The sequence below is a fragment of the Marmota monax genome, unplaced genomic scaffold (assembly GCF_021218885.2).
Source record: "Marmota monax isolate L192 unplaced genomic scaffold, Marmota_monax_Labrador192_F-V1.1 WCK01_AAM20220418_F8-fsc00022, whole genome shotgun sequence".
Taxonomy (NCBI): Eukaryota; Metazoa; Chordata; class Mammalia; order Rodentia; family Sciuridae; genus Marmota; species Marmota monax.
In genome coordinates, this window is record NW_026695215.1 from 5,710,598 (window position 1) to 5,724,877 (window position 14,280).

Genomic DNA, 14,280 nt, shown 5'->3' on the forward strand with positions numbered 1-14,280 from the left:
CCTGCTACCTAAAATGTGTTTGTAAAAGTATAGTTTCAACTCCTAAAGGATTAAAGACAAGATAACTCAGAAGCAACTTGGCTTCTAGAGTCAGAGAAATTCTTTGGGTTGGTTTATCTTGGAATCAGAGAGCCATTTTCATAGCGGAAAAGTGTCCAAAGGACAAGTGAAAAAAAAAGTTTTCTGTAAATGGTTGTGAAATAATAAAAACTCACACCAAATGCCGAAATGATTATTTGCATTCACACCTCCATTCCCGCTGAGTTACGTCTCTCCCCCGCCCCCTCATCCCTAGTGCTAACAATTCAAGTTACAACAGCGAATCCTCAGGGGGACTGTCAAGCCGGGTTTCTCCCTTCTTTCCCCTCTGACCCTCCTCTGACTGCAGTGTAAACTTTGTGGCTTAATGTTGCGCAACTTCCACGTCCCCCTCGCCCTCCCATCCAGCCCCCTCCCCCAAATCCAGGGGAACTCTGGTGCGGTTCGGTGCCACCGGCATTACTCATCCCCATTCAGGCTTCGCCGGGTTTATTAAGCTCTGGCGCAGGCTCTCCTTCTCACTCCCCGCTCTCCCTCACCGGAGCCCCTGCCTGCTCCCCTCCCGCCAGCCAGGGAAGAACTGGTCTCCTCCCGCAATGCATCTCCCTGTGGTTCTGCTTTGCGCCGTCTGCGCTGCAGCGTTGGCCGAGAACTCGGATGATTATGATCTCATGTATGTGAACATGGAGAACGAAATATTCAACGGACTCCACCCCACTGAGGACCGTAAGTTTCTTTCAACTTTCTCGGCTAACCCCAATTACCTATCGCGCTCCTTTTGGTCTAAATAAGGTACATATACTTTGTAGCTAAGGGAACAAGCTAAAGATGATTGTTTGCTTTTGCAAAAGGGAGAGATACTTGAGGAAAGCGGGAGGTTTCGAAAGTTTTTTTCTGGAGCAGACACATCGTGAGTTGGACATTTGGCTAACTCTAGCTGCAAAAACGGCAATTTCCTAGAGTTCAACCTAAACTCTCTGGGACTGGTTTCCTTCATTTTTGAGATATTTACGTGCTGTTTTATGGTCCTCAAAAGGAAGCGGGGTGCTGGGTGGGACCAGGCTGTGCCCGGGGACCACCTAGGGAGGTCGTCCCAACGGAGACCTGGCGGTAACCTGTGTGTCCCGCTCTAGCCACGCCGTGCGACTGCAGCCGGGAGCACTCGGAGTGGGACAAGCTGTTCATCATGCTGGAGAACTCGCAGATGCGCGAGGGCATGCTGCTGCAGGCCACCGACGACTTGCTGCGCGGCGAGCTGCAGAGGCTGCGCGCGGAGCTGGGCCGGCTGGCCGGAGGCCTGGCGCGGCCGTGCTCCGCGGAGGCCCGGCTGGAGGGCGCGCTGGATGAGCTGCTACAGGCGAGCCGCGACGCGGGCCGCAGGCTGGCGCGCCTGGAGGGCGCAGAGGCGCCGGGCGCACTGTTGGAGGAGCTGCGGCGGACGCAGGCCGAGCTGCGCGCCCTGCAGGGCTGGGCGGCCGGGCGCTGGCTGCCGGCAGGTAAGCACGGCGTGGGTACGAGACGCGGCTCCTCTGCAGCAGAAACCACCACGGAGCTCTGCTGCTGCAAGCCGGGCCACCGGCACAGAGCTGCACGCGAGGCGGAGCCTGCCCTTAGAATCATCCCCAGCCTGGGCCGCCCAGAGGAAGGCTGGGGCTTGGCCATCAGTCAAAGGCCGCTGACACCCTATCCCGCCAGGCGCTGCAGGGGCTCCATTGGCCGGTTGTGACCGGGACCCGAGCGGCTCAGCTTCCCTCGGTTAGGGATTTCCACGTCTTCTAATTTTGTCCTGCTCCGCTCTCTGCTGGAGCTCCGGTTTCCCGCGCTATTTCAGGGGCCCCGCCGGCTCCTCCTCCGGGCCTATTCCCAGCCGGAGACTTGGCAGAATATGATCTCCCAAAGGGTCAGCAGTTCCCCCAGGGCTCCTCCTCCCCCGCCAGCGCTCAGGGTCTGTGGGATTGGTTGGACCGTGGAAGAAGGAGGGTGTGCGAGACCTGCCAGAGTTAGGTGCAGGCGGTCCTGCCCGACCCAGAGGATCAGGGCCGCGAAGAAAGAGAGTCCCCACTAGGTGCAACCTGTGGGAACAGACCCCGTGACATCCATGAACCTCCCAACAGACTTGGGTTATAATAATATAATGCGTTTTGAAGTTGGTCAAAGAAAGAGAAAAAAAGACTTGGAGCTAAGTAATACTCTTAGTCAAAATTTCTAAGAAATGGTGAGGTAATAATCATTTGGGATTGTTTCAGAAAATTCGTGTCATGTCAGAAAATATATCAAACTTTTTATAAGAATCTCCAGAAACAAAAACAAACAATGCCATCCTTCCCATCATTTCCAATAAAACAACTTCTACCAGATAAGGCAAGGAGTTATATAGCATGTGTGAGAGCGTGGTTCCTTTAAACTCTTGGAAACCATGCCAGAATGTAGATCTTTGCCAAGTATCAGAGGACTGTTTAGCAGTACAGGGCATATTTTCTTAAATATTAAATAGGGCTTCAGAGGAGACAAAACATAGAGTTGAATATAAAATACAGCCTTCATGTGAGAGGAGACAAATGATAATTTCTCTATGTTAATGCATGAAATTTCTGTGCTTTGCAAACCACATAAAGCCAGTGTACACAAAATGTACCCGAAAAACAGAAGAGCTGCCCTAATTTTCTTCTTCACTTTTGCATATTAGTTACAGCAGAAGAGGGATATACTTATGAATTCTAAATGTCAATTCTTACTACATTCAATAATACTTTTACCCAAAAGCTTTAATTTGTTCTCTGGTCTCCTGCCAGTTCAGATCCTAAGGGATTCCTAATCTTTCTGTTGTCAGCTTTCTAAGAAGCTGGTTTTAATTTTGTTTGGTCTTTGTTAATATAATTAGGAAAACATCTTAGTTAAAAGCCATTTCATGAGAGAGTTTCTGACATTTTAAAGAGGCATAAAGAACCTCAGTCACTGGCCCCTAAAGGAAGCCCACCAAAAAAAAAAAAAAAAAAAAGCCAACACATAGCTCCACTCTATGAAGGCATATAGCAGCGCAGCCTAGAGAGAAGCAGGGTCTCCCAGACACAGCCAGGAATGCTCTGGAATGCGATCCTGACTGCCTGGGCTTATTTAAACAGGAAGTCAGTTAATTAGATTGCAGTAGGCACTCTCTTGAACACCACTTGACTAAAATTTAACAGACCAGAATATCTCCCATGCCCTGGGATAGGGTAATCTTTTGTTCTATGAACTTTATTTTTTAATTAATGCCTGCATCTAGAAAAAATTCAGACTTAGTAATTTCATTTTAAAAATTAATTTTTAAAACCTTGGCATTAACTTTTTCAGGGAACAGATTGCATTTTCCAGAGTACCAGAATCAGTTTTGTGCATTAATATTGTAGTTACTTTTATATGATTTCCTGAACTTCAGGCTTTCTTTTGACCATCACAAAAAGTTTAAGTCCACATGTGCTTAATCTTTTCAGGACAAAGCCAGCTCACAGCCATTTGTAGGAGCTGAGCACAGTTTACAACCCCTTGCATGGGTGTTTGGTTCCTGCAAGTTCTTCCTATTCACCAGTTAGTGTTGAAATGTTCTGGGAGTCTACTTTCAAAACCATCTTAGAGCACACCTTTAGCTTGTTATAAAGTGAATGTCTGGCTCTAATTTAGTTTTTTAAAAATTCTTTTTCACACAGAGAGCCCACCTGTTAAAGTTTCAATATCATCATTTCCAAAAGACCCTGGAAGGTCTTCCCTGTAGCATCCCCAGCTCCTGGATGCTCCTGTGGCCTTGAGAAGGACAGAGGTGGGAGTTCATGAACTCTCACCCCAAGTTTGAAAGTCCTCTCCTCAGAAGTCTTCCTTAGCAGAAATATGTTCTCAAACCAGGACCCTTGGAAGAATTAATTCCTCTTAAGCTTTTCTATTACCACTCAACTAATATTTATAAGGATGTGAACAAAGTAGGAATTTTTAAGCATGTCCTTGGACTACCCAGTTCTTCTTGAGTGCTGTCTACTTGTGGCTTACAGACTTGGGAAATAGAAGGGCTTTTTATAGATAACAGTGAGGCCTGCGGAGATGATGGGACTCATCAAAAGCTGCATAGTACTCATGAGCAGCAAAATAAATTGAATTCCAGCTTCCTAGCCCAAACCAAGGATTTTATTATTTGGAAGCAGTATGTTTAAGGTGTGGCTTCTCTAACCAGACTGCCTAAGTTAAAATTCCAGTTTTAAAATGTATCAACTATGGAAGCACAGACAAGTTCTTTTTGCCTCATTTTCTCATATGTAAAATGGGAATAAAAAGTCTATTTTTTAGGGTTGGTGTGAGGACGGATTAAAATAACACACCAATGGACTAGCACAGTTATCTGGTGCCCAGAATGAATACTGATTAGTCATCATTATTATACATTGTTGCCTTTCAAAGATTATTTTTCTGAAAACTTTTAAAAGTTCACAACTTCAAACATCTGAGAACATATGGTATATTAAAATGTATTCTCCAATAACATCATTGTGCTACAATTTTGTTGGAAAAGACGTGGAGAACAGCCACATATAATGAAGCAGGTCCACTGGGTTTCACGAGTTTATTATTTTAGGAGGCTAGAGAAGTCAAGAAGAGGGAAGTCAATTGAGCTCTGAACCCCTGGGAATTATAGGCTCATTGTCTGAAGTTGGCTCATGGTGATTCAACAGTAAAAAAAAAAAAAAAAAAAAAAAAAAAAGTCAAGTGGGAGGGGAGATCGATATTACTGGGTTTGGACTGGGTGGCCTATCCGGGTGTTCACTTCTCTATCCAGATGCTTCATTGAGTAAGACAGATGACTTTCTTTTCATTTTCTTTGCTCTACAGAGATTAGACGGGAGGCCCCTTAAGTGATAATATAACACTGCATATAGTTGTCAATTATAGTTATTAACATGCCTGTGTTAAAATAACTAAATGCAGCCTAGTTCTGAGGTTTGTTTTTTTTTTTCCTATTCCTAACTTCTTGCTGCTCTAGGCTGTGAAACGGCGCTTTTATTCCCCATGCGTTCCAAGAAGATCTTTGGAAGCGTGCACCCCGTGAGACCCATGACGCTCGAGTCCCTCAGTATGTGCATCTGGGTCAAAGCCACAGAGGTACTGAACAAGACCGTGCTGTTCTCCTACGGCACCAAGAGGAGTCCCTACGAGATCCAGCTGTACCTCAGCCCTGGGTCCACAGCGTTTGTGGTGGGCGGAGAGGAGAACACGCTGGTGGCCGACACCGCGGTCTCCCCGGGCAGGTGGACCCACCTGTGCGGCACCTGGTCTTCCGCAGATGGACGCGCGTCACTGTGGGTGGACGGCGAGCTGGTGGCAGCTGCGGCGGGGAAGGCCAGGGGCCACGTGGTCCCCGAGGGCGGCGCGCTGCAGCTGGGCCAGGAGAAGAACGGCTGCTGTGCCGGCGGCTTCGACGAGGCCCGGGCCTTCGCGGGCAGAGTGACGGCCTTGAACTTGTGGGACCGCGCGCTGCGCCCGGAGGAGGTGGCCGAGGCCGCGGGGCCCGAGTCCTGCAGCCGCCGGGGCAACGTGGTCGGGTGGGGCGTCACCGAGGTCCAGCCGCATGGCGGGGCGCAGTACGTCTCCTAGGCCTTGCGCAGGCGCTGGAGCCAAGGTCATCCTGGCTGACACGCCGCCAGCCTCCAGGAGGCTCAGAAGTTCGGTGCACAACGAGGACACTTGAGACCCACGACTGCCAGAGTCATTTTGGGCCCGTATTTACCTTGGCACAATCCAGAGTAAACAGCGGAAGGGAGACACTGGAGAAGGCTTCGGGGTTCTGTTACCAGACTCGGTGCCACGCGGTTTCAGATTAATGCGGCGTCGCTGTCAGATAAACTCCAAATAATTGAAAAGAACTGTGCATGTTGAACAGAGGGACGACTGTTCTGCTTTGCTTTGGTTAATTTATTTTTGGCCAGAGACGAATTTTGCATTGGAAGAATTACAAAACAGGATTTGTTGTCCACTGTTCATTCTTCTTGGTATGTACTTTTGCTACAGAAAATTATGATAAAAACGTATTTATACCACAAAGTGACTTAACGAATACGAATGTAGTTTATGTGTTATGGTCAAACATCCCTTTTTTAAGAGGATAGTTGTGTAAATTATATTGTAAAATGGTTTGTATTAATTTTATTTTTGTAAAGCTCTGCTGTTAATAAAATGTTTTGTAAAACTAGCTTCTGGCCTCTGATTCTAAGTGTGAGGCAGGCTTTGAAGAACCTCACTTTTCCCTTTTCATCTAAAGTAGGCAATTAGTTTTCAGAGACTGATTATGTAAATAGCAATTATTAATTAATTTGGGTTTCCCCTAAATCCTAAGTAAGAAACAGGATCTTGGCTGAGTCAAGGTCCTCATCTTGCTGGAGGTTAGTTTTCTCCCCTGAGAAGTCAAGGAATTGAGGAAACATGATCTCAAGGTCTCTTCCAATTTGATGATTCCATGAGCATATACAATTTTCCCACTGTTTAAACACAAAACAAACATGCATTATCTGAGTTCCCCAGAGACAGCATGTACCTGCAAGCTGTGGTCACTGGGGAGAACTAGAAATCTGGGAACCAAGCAATAATTCCAGTGCCCAAGGTTGGCCCAACCTGGTCCCATCCAGGGGCACTGGTATCTTCCTGTGGACCCATGCAGGGGCTGGTGTTAAAAAGCTGCTCCTGAAGTAGGTGAACCACAGGCCTGATGTGTTCTAAAGATGAGGCTGGAACAGATGCAGATCATTTCCTGCATGTAGATTTGCAATAAGGACAGAGGTAATTTTATAACTAGCTGAGTGTCCTCTGACAAGTTACCTATCTCTCCTGGACCTTCTCAGGAAAGGGGGTGGGGGTTGGACTCTTTGTGCCTTTAGGCAATGAAACTCCCTCAAATCTAATTATTTTTGAGGATGTTCATGATATCATTACAGTTTCATTTCACTCTTGAGACTCACAAAACCAGGCTGATGAGTCTCTAAGAAAATTACTTGCAGTTATGAGCTGAGAGGCCAGTCTCAGACCCTGGGAAATCACATCATTGACGTAGGCCCTGCCACTTGAGGCCCTGTCTTGCTATTGTCTGTATGACCTGAGCTCTCAGCGGGGAGAATGAAACCCACCCAGATTCAGACAGAGTTGGGCTCGGCTGCAACTCCTTACACATTTCCTCCTGGATTAGACAGACCTGTTTATTAAGAGACCCCAGTTGATGTGGACCAGACAAATGTGCACTCGTAGGCTAACAAAAGTAAAAGCAAGGGCCTTTTAACTTCTTATAGTAACTGTATGTTTGGGGCAAAGAAGAAAATAAAGTAATCCTTGAGTCATGAAAACAGAAACTGCTATAGCATCGAGTCTGGAAATATGCGCCCAGGACTTCTCATTGTTCTCTGATACCCAATTTACCTCTTTTCCTAAGTAATAGAATTCTAGTTTTAGTGGCACATATGGCCACTAAAGTCAAGTCAACATTTTCCAGCATTACCTGTAGATGGATATGGATATGTCTAAGTTCTGACCATTCTTGAATGCTACATATGATTTTCTTCTTCTTCCTTCTGTCTGATTAGAATGTAGTAATGATGGCTGGAATTTCAATAACCATTTCCGACCATGAGACTTCATAGAACAATATAGAAGCCTGGGTTTCTCATGATCATGAAGCCAGCTAGCCTGTCCTGGGCTATCTGCCCCTGACTTGTTTACTTAAAAGAAAAACACACTTTTATCTTCTTTAATCCATTTAGTATATTACGAGATCTAATTCTGATCAGTAATTTTTTAAATTAAAAAGACTACACATCTTAATCTCTCTGTAATATCCACAGTCTACACTCAATAGACACATTGTAATTTTCAGGAAGTTGGACTCAGGACTTTTATTTTCTTAACTACTAGTACTAAATAAATTTAGAATTCAGAGGTGTCAGCAAAAGAAAGAAGTAAAGAATTTTGTAAACCTGAGAAAAAATATCTAAAAAGAAATATCAGGTCACTAGCTTAGTTTACACACTGGCACACAATTTCATTCCTGGTTAGTTACTGGAGCCATCGCCCTATCATAGCATAGTGAAATAATTCTTCAGGACCAGACTATTAGGAGGAAAAAATGTGTGTGTGACTAACAGGTAATACATCATACATGTAAAGCATCACTTGTGTGGAGTAGGGGGACCAACTTTCCTGGTTTTCTTGGGGCTGTTCCAGCTTTATCAAAGTCCCCATGTCCCATGAATCCCTGAGTCCCTGGGAAACTGAGATACCAGTCACTAGCACATGTGTAGGTGTGTCTAGTGAAACAACTCTTCAACAGAGATAATATGTGAATAAAACAGTTGATGTGTGTTCTTTGTCTATACATTGGCTTTTAAGTATTAATTCTTCTAAGATTTGTTCAGGACACTAGACAACTAAGCATATATCATACAATTTTAGAGCTTGCTATTTATAACTTGCCTTTAATTGACCTGAATTCACTAAAGAATTAGAATTATAAAAATAAATTATAATTGATTTCTATTTCATTTCTTGTAAAATCTTACATTAGTAGCTCATCTTTGGGAAGGTTACTAAGGCCAATGTTCCTAGAATTTGTTTTGTGGATGATTCTCAGATCATTCTTTCATCTTCTCTTTCAGTGCTCCAAAGAAAGAGCACTCCTAAAGTTAAAAGTCTTAGTTACTTTAATTATGTATGCCCATGTATTTTTGGATTCCATGAACATGGAAATTCATATTACTGACCTTTGCATTCAGTTTCATCAATCTGGAGTGTAGAAAAAAGCATGGTGGCTTTTGGGTCAGAAATCCAACATCCAAACCTGGCACCCTTACCTATTAACTTATTAAATACAAGACATAGGGCATGTTGATGAATCTTTTTGAGTCTTAAGTTGGTCAAGAAATTAGAGATAACAAAACTTGCCTACCTTGATAAAGAGTTTTCAAGGAGATATTGTACATAAAAGTGCTATCAAAACTATGAAATAACATTTGAAATGAAATGTATATCTACATTTCTAGACTTAATTTCTTAGGTGGCTTACACCCTCCTCGTCAGGAAGAAGAACACCTGAAATGCTGGCCATCTCCCCATCTCTCTCCTCTCTGAAAGATGAAATAACATTTGAAATGAAATGTATATCTTAAAAAAATGTTTTTTTCTTTTTAAAAATTAGTGCTTTGTAGATATACATGAAGGTGAAATTCATTGTGGTGTATTCATTTATGCTATGCATAATAAATGAATTCATAAATGAATATACCACAATATATATGTATTCATAAATTAATACCCCACAGTATATTCTCCTCTCTTTGAAACTGTGAACTAAAACCAAGTTTTCCTCCTTGAAATTGTTCTTATCAGGTCTTTTGGTCACACAAAAACTTACTAAAATAGAAACTGGTACCGGGAGTAGGGTTGTTGCTGTGACTAACCTGACCAAGTGGTTCAGAAGCTGGGGCAGGAATTTTGAAAAGGTTAAATATTCAAGCTGGAAAAGCTATAGAGTGTTGTACATTTTGCTTAACTGGTGATTCAGGTGGGAGCTTATAATACCAGAATGCCGACAAGACTGTGGACAGTAGACCGGGATCACCAAGTTTCAGAGGAGAATCAGCACACTATTGGAAACTGGACAAGAGGCAATTCATGTTACATTCTCGCAAAGAAGTTCTCCACATTATGCCCATGTCTGGAGACATTCTGTGAAGCTGAATTTAAAGACAATGGCCTAATTAATCTGGTTGGAGGAAATTTCTAGACAGCACAGCATTAAGGATGTGGCATTAATATTGCTCATGGTTTTCAGCCAAGTTTACCATAATAATCAGAAGCAGAAAGCAGAATGATTCTAAAAACTTGCAATTTTTCTAGAAAAGTGTGAGTGCAGCTGGGGCTAAGATAGTTGTGGTTGTTAAAAGGAGTATATCCACCAAAGAGATGCTAAGTACTTTACTCAGAAACAACAGGAAAGATGGCTCAAGAGCATCTCAGGAATTGGCAAGATCGCACCTATCTCAGTTAAAGGTTGTAAAAGTAAAAATTTCTTTGAGAAGAGACTCTGCTTGCACAGGGAGACCCTTGGAAGTTGTTTCACCACATTTAGCCACCCAGGCACTCAGAGGCCACTCCAGCCATGGTCCCAGGAGGCTGGACTATTTCTTGAGAGGGTAGCAGAGCTTGGGATTAACCGTGTGGTGCTGGTTCTGCAGAAATGCAGTTGGCTAGACTTAGGGGGTCATGGAGGCTTCCAGTGAGATTTCAAAAGAAGGCCTGGGAACCCAGGCAGGGGGCATCAGGGTTTGAATCCTGGCAGGCAGCCCCTGAAAGAGTGATGCATGAAGATATGAGAAGAAAGCCAAAGCTGCAGTGAAGACCCTCAAGTTTAAGAGATGCCAGAAATGTCTGCCCAGAAAAGCTACAGGAATTAAACAGAGACAAGTGGATTCCTGCACTTTCCCATTAGATGCTCTTCCACATTAGATGTTCTCTTTAAGCCTCTATCATTGTATATGGGACATAATAAACGGGGAGTCAATTTGCTGTCTCCATTTTTCTAAAGCAACTCACCAATCAGTGGTTTGGATTTTGTTTCACACAGAAAGGAGAGCGGCCATGGGGGTTATACCAGCAAGGTCATGGGGCAGAGCTGCACAAGCCCTTTGAAGAAAATATCATAATGCCATGTGCCCCAGATGCTGGACATGGAGCTACAGGACTCATTTGACCAGCTGGATTTTGGTCTTACTTGGTTTCTATCACTTCTTTCTATGCCCCTCTGTTCCCCTTTGTGCCGTTTACTCTGTGCCATTATATATTGGACATGCAATTTTGTTTTGATCTTCATGGCGATTCAGAGCTAAGAGTTTACCTTGAGTCTCAGACGAGATTTTGGACTTGGATTTTTGACAATGCTGTAACTGTTAAGATTATGGGGACTTTTGGAAATGGACTGGATGTATTTTGCCTTGTGAGATGGATATGAGCTTGGTGGGAGCCGGGGAGGAATGTTATCGTTCGAATATATGATGTTGCCCAAAAGCTCGTGTGTGGGACAATGCAAGAATGTTCAAAGGTGAATTGTTGGATTAGGAGATCTGTAACCTAATCAGTGTATGAATCCACTTGAATGGATTAACTGAGTGGTAACTGTAGGCAGGCATGGTGCAGCTGGAGGAGGTAGGCCACTAGGAACTTGCTTTTAGGGTTTAGATTTTGTCCCTGGTGAGCTGACCTCTCTCTGCTTCCTGGATCTGATATTCTGAGCTGCTTTCCTCCACCCTTCTGCCATGTTCTTCCTCACCTCAGGCCCATAGCTATGGACTCAGCCAACCACAGACTGAAACTCTGAAACCATGAGCTGAAGCAAATTTAACCTTCTCTAAGTTGTCCTTGTCTTTTGGTCAGAGCAACACAAAAACTGACTAAAACAGTGCCCAAGTTCAGCACATGGATGCCCTGTCTGTGAGGCTTCCCCTGCCATACTGTGCAGAGTGGTCTCAGAGTCCAGCATGTGGGTTCCTGTCTGTGAGGCCTCCTGTACTCGACAGCTGCATCTGCTGGTGAAGTCATGAAGGTGCAAACTCTGGCTTACATCAGATCCAGGCCTTGGCTAACAACTCCAAAGAAACCCTTTTCTCTTACAAGATGTGTCTTTATTCCTTTCTTCATCTTTCGATTGGCTTTCCCAGTATTATATTTAAAATTTCCCCATGTGTATTAACATTCATTTAAAATATTCCTAGTAAGTTGAATAACTTGTTGCCTAGAATATTTGATCAATAAACTCTTTCCTAGCAACCTGAAATATGGTGAAACTGAAGATCTTTTAATAATAATTGTATCATGAATGTTCAATAGCTTAGCATCTCCCTGGAGAAGATGAAACTCCATGAATGGACATGGCTCTGCCTCTAACATTTTAACATGGGATGGTACATAGCAAATACATGACTAGAGAGAGAACAGCAGCAACAATGCTGACGACAATAAGAAGGAGAGGAACTATGGGCTGAGTGCTGTACAGAGCATAGATGCTCATCCACCCTACCTGGGGCATATTATTACTTCCATAATAAATGGGGAGTCAATTTCCTATCTTCATTTTTCTGAAGCGACTCACCAATCAGTGGTTTGAATTTTGTCTCACACAGGGAAAGAAATGAGGTGAATTTATCATAATTAACTAGACAGTCTTCTGCGGGCTGTTGCCAGTAAAGTCAGAAAGGAATTTGGACTCTTGCTGAGACAATATTATATTTTCTTTCCAACGTTCTGCTTAGGTTTCAAATCATTTGAGGTCATCTTTTGCCTTGTGCCAGAGGACCACGTAAAATGCATGTTGATGGAAAGGCATGGTTCCTGGTTGGGGCTACTGACCCAGAAATGCAGAGGAAGGGACAGCACTACTTCTGAGTTTGATGACAGACTGTGCTTTGCATCATAGAGCTCCAAATCAAAATTTGGAGAACGCTCCCTATGAGCTCTCCAAACCCTATAGATTTTGGAGACGATCTCAAAACCACAATAGTACTGTCAGCCTCCTGGGTGAGCCATGTGGCAACTAGAGCAGCCTACACATTGGTCATGCTTTTATTTCCCAGTGCTGGTCAGAAGGATATCTGTCTTCATATGGCAGAAAGTGAATGTGGAGAATTACTCAGAAACACTAAACAACAGTCTCTCTAAAAGGGTTCTGATGTTATGAAATACCAAGTTACCTCCAATATGGCTTAAGCAGAAAATAAGTTCATTGCCCAAAGTGATATTCTTGGCTTTGATAAAATCAAAGGTATGATTTTAGTTTGGGGTCTTGGTACCCTTTGCTAGAAAAATGAAGTTGCTAGTTTGCTTTTATTATGAACATACTTTGAATTTAACTAACAGAGATAAATTTTTCCTTCTTATATTTAGGTCTTTATTATACTTGAAATTAATTCATATGTACTGTTCTGCAGATGGCTGTCTTAGAACCATTTATTGAATAGTCCACTCTTCTCCACTGCAAAGTCTTCCCTGCCATATGTCCAATTTTCATGTGTGCAGGGGATTGTCTTTGGCCTGCCCATTGTCACATGGGCTTTTATCTACTCTAGGACTAGTACTGTACCCTCTTAGTTACTATGACTTCACAAGTAGGGAAATTACCACCTCCTCCTCCCCCACTGCTCCCGTCTTCTCCTTCTACAAAATAGTTTTGGCTATCTGTTCCACTTACTCTTTTGTGCATTTTAAAACAAGCTTGTTATCTTTAATAAAAATCTCTGTAGGTATTTTATTAAAATGTCACTGCATTTATTGAAAGTAGACATCTTTGCTACCTCAAGTTCTCCCATCCATGAGCATCAACAGTATATTGATCAACTTGCTTATCTTTTCATTGCTTTCAAAAAGGTTTTATAATTTTTACTCAAGAGTCACATGCATTTTCCCTCTAGATATCATGTATTTTTCTACTTTAAATAATAATTTTAACTAATTTATTTCCAATGTATATTACTGACACATAGACAAACAAATGGTTTCTACAAGTTGAATCACTAAACTTTCTGTCATTGTGTCTAAAATTGACTAGAGAATATTTATATATTATACTACAAACAATCATATTTTTAGATAATGATTTTTTGCCATTTCCTTTCTGATTCTTCCAATGTTCATTTATTTTTCTCATCTAGGGTTTATAGTGCCACAGTAAATACATCTACTTCAATGTAGTAAAATCCTTGTTTCATCCCTGGCTTCAAGGTAATGCTTCTGCTGTTTCACCATTAAATATATAAATATCCTCTAAATCACATTAAGGGAGTTCTCCAAAATTCCTAGTTTGCAATTGTTTTCCATGAGTGGGTCCAGAACTTTTCAAGACACTCCTACTAACCACTGATTACCCTGTTAGTCTTACTGTAGGGAAGTACATTTTGCAGGTTAAGCCATCCTTGCCTTCCTGGGGTAGATCCAACTTGGTCACTATGCATTTTATAAAATGGGATAATGCAGTTTCTCCTCATAAACTACCAGGGGAGAGTTATGTGAGTAAAAGATCAGTGGCTGGGATATAGCACACACTCAACAAATGCTAATCATCACCTGTTCCAAGTACTGCTAGAATCATGCTGCTAAAAGCTTATGATTTATGCATCTATGTTCAGATAAAGATGGACTTGCATTTCCTTTTCTTACACCATTCTTGTCTGATAGTATCATGGACATACAAGC

General features: G+C 42.9%; 2 protein-coding genes across 11 annotated transcripts in view; one reads left to right on the forward strand and one right to left on the reverse strand.

Annotated features, from left to right (window-relative positions):
• Veph1 (ventricular zone expressed PH domain containing 1) overlaps positions 1–14,280 on the reverse strand; it is a 251,557-nt gene that overhangs the window by 181,472 nt on the left and 55,805 nt on the right. Inside the window, exon 5 of one of the 10 annotated variants that reach the window (XM_046431373.2) lies at positions 3,234–6,063. The exons of the other annotated variants lie outside the window; for them this stretch is intronic. Coding sequence (XP_046287329.1) covers positions 6,011–6,063 — 53 coding nt within the window. The 3' untranslated portion in view covers positions 3,234–6,010. Of the gene's footprint in view, positions 1–3,233; positions 6,064–14,280 lie in introns of those variants that run through there. 10 annotated transcript variants of the gene reach the window in all.
• Ptx3 (pentraxin 3) lies at positions 310–6,250 on the forward strand. Its single transcript, XM_046431375.2, has 3 exons — positions 310–765; positions 1,173–1,535; positions 5,045–6,250. The coding sequence occupies exons 1-3, from the start codon at positions 636–638 to the stop codon at positions 5,653–5,655; spliced, it is 1,104 nt and encodes a 367-aa protein (XP_046287331.1). The 5' UTR covers positions 310–635; the 3' UTR covers positions 5,656–6,250.

Coding starts and splice junctions, on each gene's coding strand:
- Ptx3 (XM_046431375.2), top strand. CDS start 636: ATGCATCTCCCTGTGGTTCTGCTTTGCGCCGTCTGCGCTGCAGCGTTG. Junction 766..1,172: donor ACTCCACCCCACTGAGGACC/GTAAGTTTCTTT, acceptor GTCCCGCTCTAG/CCACGCCGTGCGACTGCAGC. Junction 1,536..5,044: donor CGGGCGCTGGCTGCCGGCAG/GTAAGCACGGCG, acceptor TTGCTGCTCTAG/GCTGTGAAACGGCGCTTTTA.